Genomic DNA, 15,346 nt, shown 5'->3' on the forward strand with positions numbered 1-15,346 from the left:
AAAAAGATGTTACACTTACTTTTTCTCGGTGCAATAAAATTGATATATTATTTCTTAGGTAGTGATGGCCGCAGGTCATATAACTGTGTACACAAGGACTTATTTAACAAGGCTTTGAAAATTGCAATGATGACACAGCACCCTCAGCAACCAATCAGATTTCACTTTTAATCTGGTAATTAAAGATACTTTCTGTGTGGTTTCTTGTTGATAAGTCTAATCACTATCCATTGATAGCTTCTTTCTGGAAACTTTACTAAAGTTGTGTGAGAGATAGATAGATAGATAGATAGATAGATAGATAGATAGATAGATAGATAGATAGATAGATAGTATACACAGGATTCTGAAGCCATAGACAATCAAGTGCGATCCACTAGCAGGTTCCATTCTGCTAATCTAAGAAAGTGCTAAATAGAAAAATAGAAATTTATTTCCAAAAGCAATGGTTGGTGAGTGTGTACAAGAATATTGGTTTTGTTAAACTTGTAACACTTACAACCGTTTTTCACATTTTTGAAAATATACAATATAAAATATACAATGCCCGATAGCTATTCTTTTTTGGTTCATTCACATGATGCATTGTCAGACTAATTTGATTTTCTGTATATTACAGATTGAAGTGGGTCACAATCTTGCTGAAAACCTTCCTGTAGTTTATGAAAATTCATCAATATCTCCCATGATTATTTATTTCAAGAAGTTTGACTAAGTTCTGTGTTTTACACAACATGGCAGAAAAAGCTCCGCCTGGGCTGAACCGAAAGTCTTCAAGATCAACGCTTTCTCTTCCACCAGAACCTGTGGAGATAATCAGAAGCAAAGCATGTTCCCGTAGAGTGAAAATTAACGTAGGAGGCCTAAATCATGAGGTGTTATGGAGGACTTTAGACCGTCTGCCAAGGACTAGACTAGGAAAACTGAGAGACTGCAACACTCATGAAGCTCTCCTAGAAGTCTGTGATGACTATAACCTCAATGAGAATGAATATTTTTTTGACCGCCATCCAGGAGCTTTTACTTCCATTTTAAATTTCTATAGGACGGGGAAATTGCACATGATGGAGGAGATGTGTGCATTGTCATTTGGCCAGGAGCTTGATTACTGGGGGATTGATGAAATCTATTTGGAATCATGCTGTCAGGCTAGATATCACCAAAAGAAAGAGCAGATGAATGAGGAGCTAAGAAGAGAAGCTGAGACCCTAAGAGAGAGGGAAGGGGAAGAGTTTGATAATACATGCTGCCCAGACAAACGGAAAAAGCTCTGGGACTTACTGGAAAAGCCAAATTCATCAGTAGCGGCAAAGGTAATGTGCATTATTGAACTTAATAGTATTGTGTGATGTTCCATCCTCGGGTCAAAACTCAAAAACAACCCATGCAGCCTGCAACATAGCTAAAACTGTGTTTGCATGGACCATAAATTCTTAAAGGTTAACAACGTCTGGAATTTTTACTAGACAGGAATCATTGAAGTGATGTTGGCATTACAGACCTAAGCCAGCAAAGGTCTTTGGCATACTAAAGCAAATAACTGTAAATTTATAGTATATGGCAATAATTTTCAGGACTGCTTTCAGAGTCACACTGAGGCTTCACACGGCTACTGAGGGAGCTAATTCAGCTCTAAGACCCCTTTCACACTGGGGCACATTTCATGCATTTTAAAACAGCGGTAAAGCACCGCTAAAACTAGCCCGCACCACTCCAGCTAACGCTCGCTCCAGCTAACGCTCATTTTTTTCTTGAAGAAAGGCACTATGTATGGGCAGGCGTAATAGATTGTTACCAAACTAGTTCATGCTGTAAACACATCACTAAACTATGTATTGTCTAAACACATACAGTAAATGCATCATTATTGCCTTATTTAAAATTGACTAGTGTTAGTGCAGAACTTAAGTAGGATGGATAAATGTTAAAACCTTGGTATCTTTTAAAACTTTTTTATTAAGAAATTGGTAATTGTAAAAAAAACTTTTGTTGAGAAAAAAACATTCCCCTCTGTGTGATCTGTGTACAGTGCAAGGATTTTAACAAACTTTGTTGCAGGTTCTTACCTTTTTGATATTCTAAAGAAATTACTATGTGTTTCTCTGTACTGAGTGAGTCTAATGGGAGTGATTTCATAATTGCCAATCAGCTGTGCACCTGCAGGGTTCAAGCTCATTGCTGGGTCTGTATTCCTTTAGAAGTGTTCCTATTGGGAATATCTTACCAAAAATTATTTTTTTGTTGCAGCGGATGCCTGATATCTGACTTGTATCTTAGTGCAGACTTCTAGGAAAATCAGTGAGCGAATCACACAAGCAGGAAATTATGTTTCTGGGGGGTGTGCTGTAGACATTCTACATTATTTTTTTATTTGCTATTTTATTGCTATATTCTTTTTTTATTGCTATAGCACCAAAACAATCTGAAAACTTAAATCATATCTATAGCCAAAACATTTTTATTCTTTTTTTACTTTTGGATAAAGCGGGGAAGGTTTAAAACTCCTGTCAGGTTTTACTGCTATCCTGGATTCTCTCTCACTTTGTGTTCTGAGGACCACCTTTTACCACAGAGGAAGTGAGGGCAGGTCTGCAAAAGGGAAACTGTTTTCTATAAAAGATTACAGGGGTTCTAGCATTCCTATTATTACTTTAAAACTTCTGTCTGTGTTGCTGTTGAAGAGTTTCATTTACTATTTCCTGTCTAGCAAAAAGGTTGTCCCCAGGACAGTAAATTAGAGGAAATCTGTCTAACAGAGCCCCTGACAGCAGTTAAACCTGACAGAGGTTAAAGTATTCCACAACTCGATCAAAACAATACAAATAAATTGGCTATAGATACACTTTGACTTTTAAGCAAATGTAATCCTCTTGCTTTACTATTTAACAATACCTATGCATGGAAGCTCTCGTAAGCTATTTGTTACCTCTGTCAGATCATAACTCATTCCCTAGATAGCAGATGTGAATACTCTGTAAAAGTCAACTTTACCTTAAAAAATGTAGTATATATTCTGTGTACTGTAAGTCTGCTTGGTTACAATGACATTAGCCTTTATATGACTGGCTGGAAATATGTATTTTTTTTTTTCTGTTGGCTGGTCTAGACCGATAGAAATAAAAATAAAGATTTCCATCTTATCAGGAAAGGTTGCATGGTGTCTTTGTGTCTGGGCAGACCTTTTGTACACAGCTATTGCAATGAAGGTAAAACCACAAAGTAAGAGATCAGCACCACAAGACTCATAATGTAGTAATTCAGAGCATTTGTTAATAAAATAACCTAAAAAAAAGCTCACTTTCAAGCTTAGAGCACAGAGTGGCAGAGCAGCAGCAGCTGAGAGGTTCCGGGATCATGGCAAAGGACCCCTAGCCCTGGTCATGGGTAGAATCAGTGCACCTGGGGAGCCTCAGGATAGGAGAAAGAGTGGCTTGGATATTCAGATGATTCACCATCCAAGACCCACTCAGGAGTACTCTTCCCCCAGTGGTGATTTCACAGTAATGCAAGAACATGTTTCGGAGAGGGCTTCACCTTCAACCGCCTTGTCATGATAGTAAAGTCTATTTTAGACCTGGTTTTCACAGATGCTATCTAGGGATTGCTAAAGAGCTGTGATATAAGAGAGAGGAAGAAATAAAGAGCTTATAACAGCCCCTATGCACAGGTGTTTCTCAATGAGATAGCAAGAGGAATGGCTCGGGTCAAAAGAAAAACAATCCTTTCTCTTGAAAAATGTGATTCATAGGGGTCTTAATGATTCTAATTGTCATACATGTGGAATTTTAAGACTCTAACGGTTGAAACGGACAAATACACTGCAACTAACTTGAAATGACTGCAAGAAAGGCGGATACAATGTGTGATTTATGATATCAGTTTAATCATATTGACAGCTTGTGCAGCTTCAGAAACTAAAGCTGGCTATACGCTAGTAGAATTTCGTTTGAAATTTTTGTTTTAAGCACGTTCCTTCGATTTTATAGTTGTAAAGCCTGATAAACACTATCAGATTATTTTTTCATTCAATCCAGCCGACTGAACCGAAAAAACCGAAGCGCTCGCGAGGAGCTTACTGTCTTTCACTATCTAAAGTTAGTACAGCGATATCTCCACCGAGTTATTGTGCTATGACTGGGGGACTGCCCCTGCCAGAACACACTGGTCAGCGCTCGCAGCCATTACCTGGCAGCACTGATCAGATGCCGATCAGATGCTGGTTTTCCAGCAAGCTCTTTTGACAGAAGTTGGCTGTTTGGCAGACTGGTGTACACACGGGCCGAATGTCATCTGGTTTCTGTTGAACTGGCTGGTACTAGACTGTATTCAAATCCCCAGGCTTTAGTGGGGGTCAAAGTGACATCCCTATTAGACTGCAGTGATGAGACAATTAAGCCCCATACACACTATCAGATTTTCTGCTGATTTTTTTCCTTCAGATTTACCAAAACCATAAAATATGAGGTCAAACCTTAGAAGTTTCAGTTGGTATGCAATCAGGTAGGCCCTTGCACTACACGGTTTTGTTAAATCTGAAGGAAAAAATCAGAAGAAAATCTGATAGTGTGTATGGGGCTTTAGAAGGAGCAGGATGATTTTTTTTTTTTCTGAAATTAACAAATTTCTAACAGTGAATGTGTTTTTTGTTCGATAAAGTACATTCATTTCAAAATCAAAGGTTAAAAACAAAGTACTTTCAAATGACATTCCTCAAGTTATCAAATGTACTGATGAGAATTTTCATACAAATATTTGTATAAACAATGGTTTGAACATCTACTATTGTCAACTTTTGACCACTTTGTTAATAGGTTATAGTTATCCTAATCTGCTACCATAGCATTAGAAACAATAGAAAATATGTGTTCTTCTTTAAGACCCATCTTAATCCACCAATCCACAGAGCTAATCTTATTCTAGAAGAGTCTCAAAATGGGCAGTGCCCCACCACTATACTAAGCCTTTGGACTGAAGACCTTAAACTCTCACTTGCTGTCTTTCTGATGATTGGAGCGCGTTGAAATGAATGGATCAGTCTTGATCTCTGCATGTTGCTTTTTGTTGTGTATGCTGTTCATATACCACTGCCAAGGGACATTTTGGTTTGGGTTGCTAGATTTGTGTGGAATATTGCACCAATGTGTTTCAGATACATGTACTTGATTTTCCCTCCCTTTGTCCCATCTACCCAGCTCTAGCTATATAAGAACAACAAAGTTAAAAGGATAAGTGTACTTTTGTGTTAAAAATAGAACAAAACATTATGTTTCTATTCTTATCTGGTTCATTCTGTCTTTAATGCCAGGAGGCATGAGACGATGATTTCCATGCAGCAAATGCCTTTAGTTCAGACTAAGGAAAGGTCCATAAACACAGCTAACACAGGGATCTTTGCAGTACTATGCTGAGAACATCCCATATGAACGCTGCCAACCACACTTTATCACGTTTTAGAAGCATGAACATATAAAGGGATCACAAGATGCCCTAATTGATGTAACTCCTATCTAACATAATCTAGACCAGACTCATATTTGGATGATGGAATAATATAAAAAGGAATTGCAATTCCTCTAGTGTTTGAGGCCAATTCTAAAAGAATAGGACATAGAGGGCAGAATATTTAAGTTCATATCTGCCTTGGTTTAGTAGAATCAGTCACACAGTAATAGAGTCCTCTGAGTTTTCTCTAACTCTGCTGATCTGAATACCTTTTCAGCTCAGTGAAGCCCTAGAAAATATTGACCACATCACAGTTAGTTGGAGTAAACCATTACTATAAGTGCTCCTACCGGAACCCCTAAAATTTCAGATATCAGGGAACCTTCAATAAAACATGACAAGCCCCTTACAGAGGTGGTCAGAATGTCATAATTGGTGTCATGACATTACATCTATGCAAGCACCATCAAATGGGAGGTCAATCAGCCACAGCTCAAGGAACCCCTAGGAACCTCTGGAGGAACTCAAGAGTTCCATGGTACCCTGGTTGAGAATGGCTGCTATAGAGAGTACTGAAATACATACCTTTCTCCTCGAGATAGCCGAATAATTTTTCCCTTGAATGATAGTCATTTGACCAGTGCAGAGGTATTGATTATGTGATCTCTTATGTTCAGGAAGAATGTTGCAGTCAGTAGCTCTGCTTGAACACGTATCCTTTACTTTGATAAGGCCCATGTGAATAATGCATTAGTCACATGACTAGCACCAAAGGGAAGGTCAAATTTGGGGGATTCAAGGAGAAACACAGGTATTTAGTATGTTCTATAGTCAAAATTCAGAAATGAAGAATGCAGGCCCACTTTATTAAAGAGCAGTACGTGAGGTGCCCTAATGCATTGCAAGTGATTATCTTCCATTTTTATTTATATTGATTTTTATTTTTTATATTTATATTACTGCATTCTTCTGTTGTAAGATGAAATCTGATTGGGTACTCTGTTGCTACACCTTTCAATATTCTTTGTTTTATTTTAGTAATGAAAAACTCACAAAACACCATTGGAATCTGAACTGACCACATAAAAGCATAATACATTCTCAGAAATGCTACCCCCACAAACAAACCTACTCAATATATATAAAGGGGTTTATTTACTAAAGGGAAATACATTTTGCACTACAAGTGCACTTTGAAGTGCAGTCCCTATAGATCTGAGGGTGTCATGCAAGGGAAATAAAAAACAGCATTTTTTCTTGTACATGATTGGATGATAAAGTCAGCAGAGCTTCACCTCATTTCAGATCTTTCCTTCAGATCTACAGTGGCTGCACTTCCAAGTGTACTTGCAGTGCACTTTTAGTGCAGAGTGGATTTGCCTTTAGTAAATCAACCCAAATGTGTTTAATAAAGGAGATCTGCAAGGCATTATCGAGATCTTTATAAATGGGTAATGCTATTTAAAGGAAAAATTCCCTGCTGTCTTTTTGTTTTCGTAGTCAGCAAGTTTCACTGAGCAAAAGCAATACCTGCTTGTCAAAATACCTTAGCTAATCACTTTGGTACATTATAGGACCATGTACACTGTATGATTCTGCATGGGTGAATATAGACGTAAGCATTGAATGTGACTTTCACCAACCATTGACTTGTGATGGACCAACCACTGTTATCTAAAACCACATGTACCTTGAAGATTGTTGAATGTCAGATTCACTGTTTTATAAATATGTTCCTAAAGCCTTGTACATGCATAAAAGCTTTGGTAATAAAACCTGGAACGCAGCGGATTGAACCAAAAAAAACTGACCGCTCAGGTCGGAGCCGCTGTACTAACAATCCAATATTAGTACCGCAATCTCCCCTGCTGTGCTAGTGTGTTCTGGCAGTGTGGTGGACCCACCACCAGAAAGCTCTGGTCAGCCACTGGCTGAGAGCGCTGATCAGGAGCCAGCCAGTAGATTTTTTTTCGAGCATGACCCTTTAACAGAGACAGAAGCCGGACAAACAGCCCGTGTGTACTAGATTTAAGTGATTACTCCTGCTAACACTAGCCATAATTGCTAATTATTTTGGGATTCAGTAATGACTCACAGAGCGCTTATTAAATACCAGTAGCTACGAACTACAGCTTTTCAACAATTCAAACACTGTTGCACATATAAAGTGCAGGAATGTAGAGCTTTCATTTACCTGTAATAGCCTCCTGTCACAGCTGAATCCCAGACAGTTATGGATCCAAAATGTTATACATGAAGCACATTTTTAATGCCAAAAGAAAGATGTAAATTTTTTTACATTATTTCTAATATTACTATTTTGTGTACAATATTGAGTTTTTGATGGGACAATGTACTAGAAGTGCAAACTATTTTTTTTCTTAGTGATTGAACTGATGATGCCCGTGTGAAAAGACCCTTATACACATGATGCGACGTTATACAGGGCATCCCCCTTGGCACACAGTTGCCTGACACTGCAGCAGCTGCTTTGATAACGGGAACCTGTCTCCAGCTCCTAGCAGTTTTCAGAGCAAACACAATTCACCTCCCTCTGCATTCCTCTAGTCTGTGCTGGCCTCGGGCAAGTGCTGGGAGCCAGAGACAGGGGCTTGCTATCAAAGCACCTGTCTCCTTTCTAGCTGTGGCGTTGGGCGACTGTGCTCTAGAGGTGGGTGCCCTGTCTGACATCGTTGCTAATGTTACAGGGCACCTAGGATGATGGGACAAAGTACATGTAGTACTAATTAGTGACAATTTTTCTTTAACGTAATGATAAAATTACAGTGGTACCAAACATAACACTTCTCAGGGTATTGGTTCTTGAAGTTCCTATTTGCAGCCTCTCAATGGAAAGAGAAGTAATCCTGATAATCTAAATGATATATGTAGGAAAAAGAAAAACATTTTGAAAGGTGTGTATCTATATTATATGCCAATCCTAAATCCAGGCTCCCATTGCCTCCGTGTATTTTTTTTTCTTATTTTTTTTATTAACCGTTTTCAGAAGTACAGTCTTGTGATACTGTCAGCCTCCCACTCTGCATCAATGTAAGTGACTGCTGGGTGCTGATGCCCTCTCGCGAGGCAGGTCTATGACACTCTGACCTTATGCTGAGGGTTATTCAGTCACGAGGACAGGCGGGGCAGGGGCATCTTATAGTAGGAGTGGCGATGGACAGCAGAGAGGAAGCAGTTTTTTTTTTTTTTTTTACAAAACCATATATTTTCTTGGACGCTCCAAAATCTAGGGTGCTCTTATATGCAAACAGAGCCTTCTGTTTCTGACACCTCCAGTTCCTCATAATTGTTCCATTGATGTGTCAGGTCAGGTGGCTTCATTGATCGATACTGAGGTGCAAAGGTGGGAAAGAGTAGAGACAATTTCAGTTTCAGGATCTAATTTGCTATATGTATACTGGATCACCCCTTGGCTCCAGGGCTACCAAGGGCTCCAGCATATGAACATACATACAGACATCTTCACATGCCTTGGGGTTGTAAAGGTTCGTTTTTTGTTTTCTAAATAGGTTCCTTTAAGCTAGTGCATTGTTGGTTCACTTACCCTTTCCTTCAATTTCCCTTCTAAATGTTTTTTTTTTCTTTGTCTGAATTTCTCACTTCCTGTTCCTCCTCAGTAAGCTGTTCAGTAAGCTGTTCTGGCTGACTAAACACCACTCAGATGGTGTGAAGTTTACTGAGGAGAAACAGGAAGTGAGAAATTCAGACAAAGAAAAAAAAGATTTAGAAGGGAAATGGAAGGAAAAGGTAACCAACAATGCACTAGCTTAAAGGAACCTATTTAGAAAATAACCTTTACAACCCCTTTAAGTCTTCCTGCAGTTTCTTAAATTTCAAATTCACTGGTCTGACTTTAAAATTAGGAAAGATGAATTGAGCTTAGTTCAAGTATTCACTGTACCACCAATACATAACTAACTGTAGTAATTTACATGAATTCACGCTCTAAGCATAGCTTGTTAGTCATTTCACAAACGTACGGCTTTGACATACTAGTCTACTATGTTGTAAATAACCAAGTCTGTACCGGGTCTGTCTTCTATCAGCTTGTTGGATCACTGATGGGTTTGTGTCAGCTGAGTGCCAAATAAAGCTTATTTTCTTGATGAATTTCCCTCCATATCTGATTTTCAGCAACTACTTTATTTGTCTAATAGGAATATTCTTTTGCAAGCTTTTCAGAAATGTACTTTGCCCAGAGCCGTGTAAATAAATATTTATATTATTCTCAGCTGCGCTAAGAGAGTCTGGCTGTTCTGGAGACATTGAGCTCTTACATGTAACGGTACAATCTGTAAGTTGTTTTCAGGAAAAATACAACCTACGGCTGTATTCTTTATTTTTAAAACTGTTAGAAATCCATTAGGAGTGCATTTCAATATCACATAAACAATATCTGTAATAATATCTAAGAATTTTAGCTTAATGGTAAAGTATAGTACTTTTTCAGTAAGAACACATTTTAAATTATTATTGCAGTGTTTTTCTTAAGTACATTTTTGTTGTAAAATTCACATTTTGTACATGCTAGCTCTTCCATATTTTTCTTATTGCAGTCAATGTAGATATTTGTAGATTTGCCAATAGATGGAGCCCTCAGCGTCATCAGTCTACTTGACACTCAACAATGGTCTATTCATCAATGTTTTCACCTAGGATTCACACATTTTTCACATAAAATTCAATTAGAAAACAGTAAATTCTGGGTAAAAGTTGTGTGAATCTGGTGAGAAAATAGTACAACTACTGTGTAATATTGTGAATTCAATGTGTATGCAATGAGCAAATATAGCTAGACGCTTGTCTTTTAAAATGACAAACTATACACAGAAACAAGGAATTCAAAACATTAAAGTGGTTGTAAACCCTAAACCCCCCAAAAAAACACCCTGCAAGATAAAGGCATAATGAGCTAGTATGCATAGCACACTAGCTCATTATGAATTACTTACCCAAGAACGAAGCCCCCGCAGCCGTTCTCGTCTCCCCCTCCGGCCGGCGACATCTATCCCGGAGGTTACTTCTGGGTATCACGGCTCCGGCGCTGCGATTGGCCAGAAATGCGATGACGTCACTTCCATGCATGCACGGGTGCCACCGAGAACGGCACAGTACAACTTAAGCAACGGCACGTACGTGCATTTGCTTCAGTTGATTTAAGTGCGCATGTGATGTCGACACATGCAAATAGAGGGGCACTTCAAACGACAGGCAAGCCTATAATTAGGCTTACCTGTAGCTGCACTGGATATCTCCTAAACCTGCACGGTTTAGGAGATATCCAGTGCAGCTACAGGTAAGCCTAATTATAGGCTTGCCTGTCGTTTAAAGTGCCCCGTGTTTGCTTAATACATATCTTGCATTCTTTGTGGAGAAGTGTATTCTGGAGCTGCTAATTTTTTTATTTTTGTCACAGTCTTGTAAGATTCAAGCCTAGCACACACTGGCTGAATCACAGGTGGCATTGGCCTTTTCAACATAAAATGTCCGACATTCAGTCCATGTGTACTGGAGTCGGTCAGACAGAAGCCAGCCGTTTGGCCAGCTTTTGTCGAAGGGGCATGACCAAAAAAGGTCTGCCGACCGGCTCCCGATCAGTGCTCTCAGCCAATAGCACTGTTGGCTGTGTTCTGGCAGGGGGTCTGTCCATCTGTCAGAAAACAATAGAACACCAGGGGAGATCGCTGTACTAATGCCAGATAGTTAGTACAGCGGCTCCTCCTAAGCTGCCAGTTTTTTTGGTATGCAATATCCATTGCAGCCAGGGCTTGGGGAATAGGGAAATAGCTGACATCACACATAGTGTGACCATTAGACTAGTAACTCTGGGAACTGAAATGCTATACTTTGATCCAAAGCATAGGTATCTTTTTTTTTACATATTCATTTCAATGAGCTAAAGTGATTTGTAAAGGATCACCTGGTAAAATAACCCATTCAGTTTAAAATAAAAATGAAAGGCAAAACATTTGTGTATAGATATAAAAAAAAATGAATAAAACCTTTTAGAAAGTGGTCACATTCCCTTTGTTCTCAGCTGCATACGAGGTGGGGGGAGGAGAAGCAGCGGCACACGAGCTTCCCAGTTAATGGCTATGCAGCTGGGGGTGTGTCAGGACAAGTCTTATCATTGGAGGAGAGTACACTGAGTTCTCAGCACAGCTAGAGAACTGACCACCGTGTGCTCTCCTGCTCAGTCTGGTCAGTTTTAAATAGGAAAGCACGGAGACTGGCAGGAACACTTGGGATTTCACATAAAGGGAGCAGTACAAAGAGATCAGGATACTTTCTTATACAAGTACATTGTACAGCAGGCACATATCAGTAATATGAAGTGTGACGCCGCGTACACACGACCGGACCAGAATCCGTCGGACAAATCGATCGTGTGTGGGCTCCAGCTGACTTTTTTTCCCAAAAGTCTGACGGAACTTGGAAATAAAACATGTTTCAAATCTATCCAACGGACTAAAAATCGGGAAAACCATTCGTGTGCTAGCCCGACGGACCAAATACGACACAAGGGTGGCTATTGGCTACTGGCTATTGAGCTTTCATTTTTTAGTCCTGTTTACGTCATCACGTTCAAAACGAACAATCTTTCAAACGGACTTAGTCCGGTCGTGTGTGGCCAAGTCCGTTTCGTTCAGAAAGTCCTTCGGACCTCCACCGAAAGTCCTTCAGGAAAACCGTCAGATCTAGTTCTTTCGAAAAGTCCGGTCGTGTGTACACAGCATTAAAGTAACAAAAGCTTTTACAAAGCTGGGAGAGCAATGTAGATGATACTGCCTGAATATCATCATGTAAGAATTGCTGAATACTAGTTGCCATTTTCTCATTTACTTTCATTACTTTAAAAAAAAAACGTCCCAACATAAGACAAATGACCAAAGTAAAATGTTATTTAAAGCAGACCTAACCCCTAATAACTGGGTGATTTCAAGTTTTCTAAAGCACTGTGCACCATAAGCAATTTACATATTTCTTTTTTTTTTCATAAAATATTGTTTTCACCCTTTTTTCATCTTTTCTTGTATCTCAGTGTTGCTGATTTCCTCCTGCATGTTTCAACACTTCTTGTCTGGGCTCGATTGAGGGTCAGCAGACAGCTCCAGAGACAGTTGTCACTACATAACAGGAAGTTCCTGAATAAAGACCTTCATGGCAGAATCACAAGGAATTCTCCTAATGAAAGCTGTATATTAAAACAACTGAAACAAGTATTGAAATGATATTCACATAGTAGGGCTTCTATGTGAGTTTAGTGTTCATTTCAGATCTACTCTGAATGTTAAAGTGTTGTTAATGGGTCATTATCACTTGGCAAGTGTGAGCAACTGAGCACAAGGTGGGTTTTCTCACACATGGTGTCTACTGTGGTTAACATGTTTTACTGGTAAATAAAGTAACATGCTAACTGGCACAGCCACACAGTAAGAGATTGTCTTGTCTTGTTTTTTCCTTTTTCTGAATGTCACCTTTATGTTATTGGTATACATATCATTTATTTCAGTTACTTATATAGCGCCATCAATTTACACAGCGCTTTACATATACATTGTACATTCACATCAGTCCCTACCCTCAAGGAGCTTACAATCTAAGGTCCCTAACTTGCATTCATACATACTAGGGACAATTTAGACAGGATCCAATTAACCTACCAGCATGTCTTTGGATTGTGGGAGGAAATAATTCTTAGCAGAGTTCTTATTTAACTGTTATGGGGAGGGTGATACATGAAATGTACTGCAAGTACACTTTGAACTTTCAACCCACAGTATTATTTAGAACTTACTCCCAATAATAAGGTATAGACTACAGGTCAAAACTGGTTTTCCCATTAAATGGCAATCATGATCGAAAGCATTGTGTAGAGCTCCATGGTAGAGATTATTATTTTCTTTATTGTACTACTGAATTGTTTTTCATTTTGTTGTTTCCTCCCCTCTACCCAAAGCAAGCGGAAATGATAAATTCCTCAGGGGAAGGCGCTTCTTGTAAAATGGGTGTGGCTTTACATGATAGGTGGTGAGTTATGAGCAAGGGTTGTGTAGATCAGAGTTGAATAGAGTGTGTTTCTATTTTGTATGTTAAACTATAAGGAGGTGTATATATAGTGGTAGGTAGACACCTCTTCTGGTTTCTAGGCATTCATAAAAAATTCAACTTTATTTGTACTTTGAATTTCTGTTCTCTTGTTGCTTAAGAAACACGATAATTTAATTAAGCGAATGTAGACCTGTATGATGCTGGGCTGTTTACTAATTTTAAAGCATTCCTACTAGAATTATATTTTGTCAGGCCGAGTCTTTTATTAGTTCTGCCATGTTAGTCTATAACTAAAAATTGGAAAGAAAGTGTTGATAGGGTCTGTTTTAGATAAGGCACCTCATCCCAAAAAAGATCAAATCAAAAATTGGGAAGGAAAGAAGGGATTATTACGGTGCCAAAAAAACATACATACACAATGGTTTATAAAATGTTATATAATTAATTTTATTACATCACAATTTAATTACAAAAAACAATAGATAATAAAAACCAAGCAATTATAGGGAGCAGTATACAAACAATGAAGGCCCCAGTGTGGTAATCAGCCTTTAATAAGGTATATAAGTCGTATCTTCCCTACGTGTACCTTAATTAATTATATAACATTTTATAAACCATTGTGTATGCATGTTTTTAGACATCGTAATAATCCCTTCTTTCCTTCCCAATTTTTGATCTATAACTAAAAGTTACCATAATTTTATTCACATCTTACTGTGTTTTCATTTGAAGCTTGCTTTTTAATATAAGCAACAGAATACTGCTTAGTAAGCAAGTTTTCTTTTATGTATAAACTTGCAAACTTTTGCATGCTATTCATTATTTCTACCAGAAGCTGTTTTAAGTTAGATACCATATATTGTTTCTGATATAGGCAGTTTCTTAAAAGATACTAAATTATATTGAAACTGGAACAAAAATATAATAGATTTCAGCATAGCAGATCTTGGATGTGGTGGCTGTATTCGTTTATATCAGTTTCTAAGAAAGTCCTATCTGCTGCACTTTATCCTTTATTTTCATTTCATTTCAGTTTATTTTATATTAGTTTACATAGATAAATGAGGTATAACTATGGCCTATGGGTCACCCACTCAGCGCCACCTCAATCCTACAGTGGCTAAAAAGGAGAGGGTGTATATATATATATATATATATATATATATATATATATCAGCTATCACGCCGTGCTGTCATGCCCTCTGTTGAAGTCGAACGACGAAACTGGTCAGGGCCTGACCAGCACGGAAACCGGAAGTGACATTGTGCGCTCCACCGCGCCCTGCCTTCTACCCGAAAGTGTAATACAGTGTCTGCAAGGAACAGCACACTTCCAGCGGATGGCTGGAGATGGTGATAGCGCCCTCTATTTTATTTCTTCATGCTTATTGATTGCATTTTAAATGTAAGCAGCTAGGATTAAGGGGGGTTTCTGCTGTATGGGTATGTTGCATTATAATAAACAGGATTACGCTATGTACATCTATCCTTGTGTTTTATGATACAATCAGAGTACCTATACCAGTGGACCTTCTGGATAAGTGGGGTGTTAGCACAGAGCGGTGTTTGTACACTGATACAATGTTCTCTTTCTAGCGGCGTCTGGTGAGTTTGTACCCCAGAGGGGTATGTGCTTCACGAGGTGGATAATTGCATTCTTACTCTGGTGGAAGGTGCACGCTAAGAGAAAAGTGACTGTGAATTATCTGAACTGTCCACATATCCATCTGCTACATAAAGACTGTTGGCCGTGGTGTTTGCCATTGCCCTATGGTTTCATTACCATCGATTTTTTTCTATTTTCTTTTTAGTGCTGTTTTAGTATTTA

General features: G+C 38.6%; 1 protein-coding gene across 1 annotated transcript in view; it reads left to right on the plus strand.

Annotated features, from left to right (window-relative positions):
- The window catches only part of KCNB2 (potassium voltage-gated channel subfamily B member 2), a 383,371-nt gene that overhangs the window by 40,924 nt on the left and 327,101 nt on the right, over window positions 1-15,346 (plus strand). The window contains exon 2 of the mRNA XM_077492870.1: window positions 620-1,313. Coding sequence (XP_077348996.1) covers window positions 735-1,313 — 579 coding nt within the window. The 5' untranslated portion in view covers window positions 620-734. The remainder of the gene's footprint in view (window positions 1-619; window positions 1,314-15,346) is intronic.

Source organism: Lithobates pipiens, unplaced genomic scaffold (assembly GCF_037356315.1).
Source record: "Lithobates pipiens isolate NorthernLeopardFrog02 unplaced genomic scaffold, aLitPip1_a1.2 Scaffold_19, whole genome shotgun sequence".
Lineage (NCBI taxonomy): Eukaryota > Metazoa > Chordata > Amphibia > Anura > Ranidae > Lithobates > Lithobates pipiens.